This window comes from Octodon degus, unplaced genomic scaffold, assembly GCF_000260255.1.
Source record: "Octodon degus isolate 3935 unplaced genomic scaffold, OctDeg1.0 scaffold00322, whole genome shotgun sequence".
NCBI lineage: Eukaryota > Metazoa > Chordata > Mammalia > Rodentia > Octodontidae > Octodon > Octodon degus.
Window position 1 is genome coordinate 1,425,645 of NW_004524898.1, and position 8,448 is coordinate 1,434,092.

An 8,448-nucleotide genomic window follows, 5' to 3' on the forward strand; every position below is an offset into this window, starting at 1 on the left:
CCAGCTCTAGCCCACATCTGAAGCAGGGTCCCCCAAATCGCGCACTCTCCCCAGTACCAGCTCTAGCCCACATCTGAAGCAGGGTTCCCCAATCTCCCCCCCGCCGCGAACGCTCCCCAGATGGGTCCAGATGAGGCTGTCCTTCGGCGACCCGAGACAGCACTGTGGGCTCCAGGTGTCACGGTGGGACAAGACGCAGGGAACCCGGAAGTAAGCCTGACCCAGCACGGGCAAAAGCGACAGAAGTGCCCGCGACCGGCAGACCCGCAGGGTCCGGAGACAGCAGCGAGGCGCGGTTCCCTGCGGCTGGCTCAGGCCGCCTCCTCAGCCCTCCTCCCGACTCCGACCCGTGCCTACTTCCTCCCACAGCGTCACCATTGTGCGGCTTCAAGGTCTCACGGGGTCCCTCCTCGGCAGCGCGTAGTCACAGAGCTAGCAGGGCGCCGGGCTCTCCGCGGGGAGCTCGGACCGAGACAACAGCGCCATGACAGGGCGGCGCCTTCCTCCCTTGGCGCTCCTGATTGGACGGTTCATACAGCCCGCCTCTAGCAGCCATTGGCTCCTGCCGCTGCCCGTCCTCCGCCGACGCGTGCGGAGCGGCGAGCTCCCGCACCTGGAGGTTAGGGTCGGCGGCTTCGGGGGCGCCGGCGGGGCGAGCGCGGGAAGCGCTGTCGTGCGCGGGAGCGCCGCGGGCGGTGGCCGGAGACCCCTCGTCCTGGGCCGCGAAGCGCGGGCTGATTTCACTGGGCTGAACGGGTGGAGTTTGCGCGGGCTGGCGAAACGTCCTGTCGCAGAGGACTGGAAGGTCGTTGGTGCCCGCGCGAAGGAAGCGGGAAGTTTGTTTCAGGACTGCAAGAATGGGAAGGTCAGACCCCGGGACGCGGTGTCGTCGGGGCCGCGCCGCGCGGGCCTTCCCCGCGCCCGTCTGGGCACAGCACCGGGCTGGACGAGCCTGGTCCCGGCAGCGTCGACCTCACCGTGCCTGACAATAAGTGCATTTAGGCAGTTCACTTCTGGATTTTTAGTTTCCTATTTTCTTAATGGATTTGGCGTGGGCTCCCTGAAAATGGATTACTTACGTGCTCCGAATGTTACGTGGTCAGTATTCTAATCCCCTGATTTAAGAAAACATCCTGAGTACAGACAGGACACATGGAATGGAGAGCTTGGCTGTTTGACAGACCAGTATTTTGGGCGTGAGTCAGCAGGCTAGTCATGATTTTTACACTCTCTCTTCCTATTCATTTTCAGCCAAAAAAATGAATATATGTTCCTAGTCTACAAAAGAGGAAGGATGAAAGAAAAGCAAACATTCTGTTAGATTTTTACCGGCAGCAGGGGTAGTGGTGTGGCAGAGAAGCAGAAGTAAAGTGGGGAGAGCTTTTATTAACCCTAAAGACCCTAAAGACACGGAGAGAATGAAGGGCGGGGGTCTTAGACAGCGAGATCCTCTGACCTGAGAGGGGAGGCTGAGACTCGGGCTTTTGCTAGGGGCTGCTGCGGGCCGGGGAGATGGCTCAGTAGAATAAGCACTTGCCTGGCAAGCACAAGGGCCTGAGTTCAAGCCCCGATTCCACAAAAAAGAAAAAGAAAAAAGGAGCTGGTTGGAGGCTCCCCAGTGTTAGCAAAAGGAAGCTGTATCCAGGGCTAGAATGGGGAAGAAGGAAGAAGTGGTTCTTGGAAAGATAAGCTATTGTTTTGGGATTCAGCCATGTTGAATCAGGGCCATGATAATTTAGCAGTTTGTACTCAGCCCAGACCCTATTATTGTAGGCAGCTAAATTAGATAGAAATATTATAGGCAGTCAGACAGGGATAGGCCCTCAAGGAGACAGCACAGAAGACAAGATACATTACAACTGTGGGAGAGACAGATGCTCCCGCTGTGGGCCAGACCTAGAGACCAAAGATCAAACAAATGCTGACATCCCTAAAGATTAGCATCCGGGATTGATCATCACCCTGAGGAAGACAAGAAGAATCTTTAATCCAACTACTACCTGCTGGCTACTGGATAAAGTCCTGTACTATATTCATGCCCACTTGTTATCTGACTCGCTTCCCTGTTTGGTCCTGGATTTAATCAATTGTACCTGTGAGGTGGTGCTTGTAATCCCATTGGTTGACCATAGTTTTGTCCCACCTCATGCCCACCCAAGCAAGTTCCCATTTTTCCTACCTTAGCCCTGCATGGTTTTGCCCTATAAAAATACCCTGGAAGAGACAGCTTCTGGGCAACCAGCTCAAGCCCCCCTCCTGTCCCTCTCTCAGGAGTTTTCTTCCCCCCAATAAATATTCTGCTCTTAACCTCCATTTGTTCCTAAAATTCATTCTTCAGTTTTAGAGAGCACAAACTCTTCCCAGGTGCCTTTCAGTTTGGGAGTTTCATTTCCCCTGTATCACTATCATATTTCATAAGTTAAATAGCACAGGAAGAGATCTTTTTCATGTTTATAAACTAATATTTCTCTTTATCACTCTCCCTGCTGTATGTGTGTAGCTACAGTTCCCAAATCCATACACAAAAATTGTATACACAAGAAAAAAAAAAAAAGAGTATCTGACAATTCAAGAGATCATCAAGGGGGCCCAGCCCTAGCTCAGTTCTTGGGGCCGGGGAGATGGCTCAGTAGGATAAGCACTTGACCGGCAAACACAAGCATCTGAGTTCAATTCTCGGTTCCACAAAAAAAAAAAAAAAAAGAGAGAAATCCTCAAAGGAGCATTGTGTTCTTGAGCAGCCAGCTACATTGTGTGTTCCAGGTGTTGGGTAGGCAGAATCTGGCCTGAGCTGCAAGGGGGGGGGGGGTGCGCTGGCCAAGCAGGAGATTGATAGGAGGTATCTGGAGACCGCTGGCTGTGCCCATTGGAAGGGGCAGTGCACAGGAAACAACCTGCAGAGAGGCACCAGCTCCCTGCAGATCCTTGGCCAGGAGAGGACGACAGGCAGGGCTAGGGCAGCAGAGAGCCTGAGGGAGGCTGTAGGTGTGGAGGGCTGGGCTCTGGGAGCCAGTGCTAGGGAGCAGATCTAAGGTTTTGATTAAACTATAATTACAATACAGATTTCCTTGAATAATTTTAGAGTTTAAAGTTAAAATAGGGGGATGGGGAGATAGCTCATTAGAATAAGTACCTGCATGGCAAGCGCAGGGTCCTAAGTTCAATCCCCCATACTGAAAAAAAAAAAAAAAAAAAAAAAGATTTTGGTGCCAGGGAGATGGCTCAGTGGAATAAGTGCTTCCCTGGCAAGTGCAAGGGTCTGAGTTCAATCCCCAGTTCTGGGAAAAAAAAAAAAAAGTCAATAGGTGTAACGATAATATGAAGAGCTATTAGGAAAATAGCTATTAGAGCTATTTTCTCCTGTGAATGTTGGAATTATGTTGTAGATGTGATAAGGTAATTTCTCTCATGTTGAAATTAATGTAAGAGTATAGGGCTGTAAAGAGAGTTGATATAATAACAGTTCTCCAATTAGATTAATAGTAGGGGGGAGGGCGAGGCTAGTTAGGCTTGCAAAAATTCATCAGGTTGCTATTAGTGGAAATAATCTTGGTAATCCTTGAGCTAATAGTACTGTTTGGCTATGAATTCGCTCATAATTATTTTGCTAAGCAGAACAGTAGGGGAGTTGTAAGACCATGAGGAATAGATAAGAGATTTTAGATCTGTTTGGTGGGGACAGATAGAGCTAGTTATAATTATTCCTCACAGTGATAGGAGAATGAAGGGATATGCTATACAGTTTGTTAAAGACTCTAGGAGTTGTGAGATTTGTATTCTTGAACTCAGCTAAATTAGATAGAAATATTATAGGCAGTCAGATAGGGCCAGGCCTTCAAGGAGACAGTACGGAAGACAAGGTGACTTTGCAGCTTTGAAAGAGAGAGACTCCTACTTTGGGCCAGACCTTAAGACAAAAGAGTAAACAAATGCAGCCACATACTTCACTATGGGTGGACATCAGGGATTGATATTCTGAATAAGTATCATTCACCTTGAAAGAGCCTACTGTCTTTTTTCTTTTCTTTTGTGGAACCAGGGATTGAACTCGGGCACTTGCGCTTGCCAGGGAAGTACTTATTCCACTGAGCCATCTCCCCGGCCCCTGAGCCTACTCTTAAACTCCATTTGTTCCTAAAGTTCATTCTTCAGTTTTAGAGAACACAACTGGTCCCAGGTACCCCAGGTTTCGAGGTCATCCACCAAGATCATTTGATATAAGTATGAGTTTACTTTCCTTTTTCTTTCTTTCTTTCTTTTTTTTTTTTTGGCAGAACCAGGGATTGAACTCAGGCCCTTGAGCTTGCCAGGGAAGTGCTTATTCTACTGAGCCATCTCCCCAGCCCCCAGACTGTTCTGATCCCCCTCTACATGCTAGAGGAAATGTCAAGCCTGCTCTATTTCAGTTTCATTTCTTTGGCCTTACTCCTAATTTTATTAACTCCTTGTACTTTCCTTTTTAGAGGCATGTAAAATTAGAAAAACTCTATAGACTGTTCCAACTAAGGGAAGCCATTAGAAAAATGAGCATTTGTTGATGCCAAAGAGAGGGAAGTCATTTCATACACCATCTCTGAGTCAGAGGAGACAAAAAGAACTATGCCAATCCAGGAGGATACATGTAAAAGCCATATCCTGGCTTTAGTGTTCTGGGCAGGTCTCTTTTGGGAGGCTAAACCTGAGACACAGTGGAGAGAGACGACTTCTGGGTGATACCAGAAGGAGCGTTCTCCAAAAGCAGCACAGTCATGAGACCAAAACATATTAGCGTAAGGGAGAATTTCCAACCTTTTCTTGTATGTCTAGTTATCATTTAGGTACTTAAGAGCTAAATTGTATACTTTAAAACCTTTTCCCATAAAGTGATAGGTAATCTTGTTCAGGCTTTTTAACTATCCCTTATAGAACTTGGGCTAACAGTTTTTTACCCTGCCAGCTAGTAAATGCTCATAGAGTAGCTACCACTCTTTGAAGCATAGGACAAGTTTTTCAAGCCTATCTGTGGTGAATGTCCTTTGAAGCCAATGACTGATGGACTGTTGACCAGAGAGATAGCTGGATTCCCTGCTGGAGACTGATCTCTAGTTGTGTGAGCCAACAGAAACTCAGAACACCTGAGGGCGCATGATCATATCTAAAGGTTCCTTGGTGGAAAATGGCTCTTGATCACTGAAAAATCTCCAGTTATGTAGTGATATGAGTCAGAAGTTTACTGTACCAAGGGAGCAAGGAGAAAAGAACAGAGCCTAAGGAAACTGGCTCCTTGTAATTCTGTTAAGCTGGAGACAAGGTAGCAACAGATTCCTGGAGGCAGCACCCTGTCTGTTCTTTGTTCCTTTACCTAGGAAGTTACCACCTAGTGATATGTAAGCTAGTTAGTGAGTGCTGGCAGGCAATATAGATAGCAGTTTGTTTACACCTAATTATTTATGCCCATTCCCTTAGCCTGATTGTAGCCCTCAAGAAATGTAAGAAGTTTCCCTGGCTCAGGGCTCACTTAGAGACTAATCTCAGTGAGACCCCTGTGGCCAATTTCATCCAGTCTTGCTGTCATTCTTTTTGGTTCTACAACACAGTTATCTGTTTAGTTCTTTCTGTCTGCTAATAAACTAGAAGTTTTCCCTAGGTTTTTTAGTGGAAGGATGTAATGAGTCACTACTTCAGAAATTAGCCTGAGGCAGCTTGCACTAGTTTACATTCCCCCTACAACTGATATCTGGGGAATGATTTACATCTGTGCCTTACATGTTAAGTAAAAGTAAGAAAGGTTTTTATCAGCTTTAAAGTAAGGTGTTGGGCTGGTGAGATGGCTCAGTGGTCTAAAGCACCTACTTAGAACAAGTTTCGAAAAGCACAGGGACCGCGGTTCAATCCCACAGCACCACGTGCCAGCCAGCCCCGCCCCCTGGTGGGTTGAGCTGGCCACAAACACACACATAAATAAATAAAAAAAATTAAAAAAAAGTAAAGTAAGGTGTTTTTACCAACATATAAAATGTGATTGCTAGATGATAAATATAAGTTTAACCTGTGAGCTCCAAAGATTTAATATAAACTTGTCCTGCTAGGAAAGGTTGCCCTGGTGAGTAGATGTAAGAACCCAAGTGTCCTGGAGATTTCTTTGCCCTAGGGTCCAGGGTCTCTTTTACAGCACAGCAGGGGATGTGTTCTGTTTCCAACTCACCTTCTTGTGCAATAGTTTTGCTTCCTTCTGTAAGACATTCCTGTCACCAGATCAATTATAACTTATACTTACAAATATTCAACAAGAGTGAGTGGGGCCCAGGGAGATAGCTCAGTAAAATAAGCACTTGCCTGGCAAGCTCAAAGTCCTGAGTTCAATCCTTGGTACTGAAAAAAAAAAAGTGAGTGTACTCACTGTTCATGAGATTTTCTCAGGAGATAAAAATCACATACCAGTTCAAGGGTGGATAGGCTGGTTGGATCTTGTCTCCTCTCTCCACTGAGCATCACCTTCTCTGGAGTGGTCTACTCAGGGAACACCTTGAGAGGGAATCAATTAGAAACAAAATGGGGACAGCCTAAATTTTCTATTGAATTGTAGGTTCACACAGTCAAAATCTCTTGCTCCTTTAAGACCTTTGATCTTTACATGCTGAAAAAGAGCCATCTAGGGGCCGGGGAGATGGCTCAGTAGAATAAGCACTTGCCTGGCAAGCACAAGGACCTGAGTTCAATCCCTGGTTCTGCAAAAAAAAAAAAAAAAAAAGCCATCTAATACTCCCTGGAGCCAAATGGAATGCAGAGGAAAGTATTGATTATGACATTATTTTACAACTAGAAAGATATTGTAAAAAGCAAAATGGTAAAAAGAAATCTTATGTTCAGATTTTGTTTGCATTAATAAAGTCACTGTTACATAGTTTTAGAATGTAGATGTGAGCTATAGGAGAACCAAGCAGTTCAGGTGCCTAAGACATTCACTATGGTAGAGCCTAAGGCTGTTCTTCCCTGACCTTTGGAGCCTAAGGACAAGACAGCATTAATCACACTATTACTGAAAGCAAGGTTTCCCCCATTTGCCTTACTAGAGGGCTTCTAGAACCACTGTAATCCAGTCCTCTACAGGGCTACACCCATCCTTAGCTGAATTTATGCATGCTTTTCAAGGTTAATACCCTTTAATGAAGTAATTACACAACTTAGAACTTCCAGAGTTTATGTACCTTTGTCTCTCAGGGACCTAAAACATAAAATTCGAACTTGGAAAAATCTTTAGATGACCTTAGTAAGTACATTGATGTCTTTTAGAGGATTTACTCAGATTTATAAACTAGGCTGGAGGAATATAATGTCAATCTTAAACTAAACATTCATTTCTAATGAGAGACAAACAGCATTACAAGCTGCTATTGCATTTGGAGATGAATATTATACTGTTAATTTTAAACAGCCAAAAGGTAGACAGCCAATGGAACTACCTGCTTCCACTAGAGCCCAAGCAGTCAGACCCCTGTTGGCCTGGTAGCCAGGCAGGAGATTGGAATAAAAAAGTTTTTCTAGTGTGTATTTTTTTTTTCAGAACCAGGGGTTGAATTCAGGCCCTTGTGCTTGCCAGGCAAGTGCTTATTCTACTGAGCCACTTCCCTGGCCCCCTAGTGTGTATTCTTGAAAATTTAAGAAGAACTAAAACCAAGCCTTCTAATTATTTTAAACTTTCATTTGTTTATCAGAAAGATGAACACCTCTCAGCTTTCTTAGGATGTTTAATAGAGACAGGTTATTCTTACACATAAGTTCATTACTCAGTCAGATTCAGATGTTAGAAAAGAACTACAAAGATAGCTTTTGCTCAGACAACTTACTTGATACTTTAGTAAAAACTGCTTCCTTAGTGTTCTATAATCAGGACTGGGAGAAAACTAGCATTTTTAAAATTTTTTTTTATTTTTTGGCAGCCTCAGGATGCCTTCAGGGCAGGTCTGGTTTGGCTTGAGGATGTAGGGATCGAACCACAGCATCCTGAGCCTGACTGTTTTGTTTAAGCAGGCACTTAAACAACTGAGCTAATGGGCAGGCCCCCTGGGAGAAAACTAGGAAGAGAAAACAGAGACCAAAGACGGCTGTTTTTGTTGAGGTTCATCTGCTGATGAGGTTCTTCTGCTAGTGCTGTCAAAAGCCAGGCCACCATAAGAGGAATTGCCTTAAGAGGTCCACAAGCCCTGCCCTGACTGCCAAGGCAGCCACTGGAAGTAAGACTGCACTCTTGAGGCAGAGGCCCCAGAGCTCAGACTCGGCTTCCCAGGTGGTCCAGTAGGACTGAAGGGCCCTGGGCCTGCCTCCTCCTTCTGGCTGGACAGTCATCTCTACCTGTCATCTCCACAGAGGACCCCTGAGTAATCATGACTAGAGGAAAACTCAGCTGATTGTTGAATATTGGCATATGCAATCCTGACCTTTCTTTGAGTCATCTTTTTTTTTTTTTTT

The 8,448-nt window shown here is 45.5% G+C and overlaps 1 protein-coding gene and 1 pseudogene across 1 annotated transcript in view; one reads left to right on the top strand and one right to left on the bottom strand.

Annotated features, from left to right (window-relative positions):
- Positions 1-468, bottom strand: part of LOC101563258 (zinc finger protein 709-like) — a 50,132-nt gene extending 49,664 nt beyond the window's left edge. The window contains exon 1 of the mRNA XM_023708034.1: positions 376-468. Coding sequence (XP_023563802.1) covers positions 376-378 — 3 coding nt within the window. The 5' untranslated portion in view covers positions 379-468. The remainder of the gene's footprint in view (positions 1-375) is intronic.
- Positions 469-484: 16 nt separating this feature from the next.
- The window catches only part of LOC101563649, a 32,597-nt pseudogene continuing 24,633 nt past the window's right edge, over positions 485-8,448 (top strand).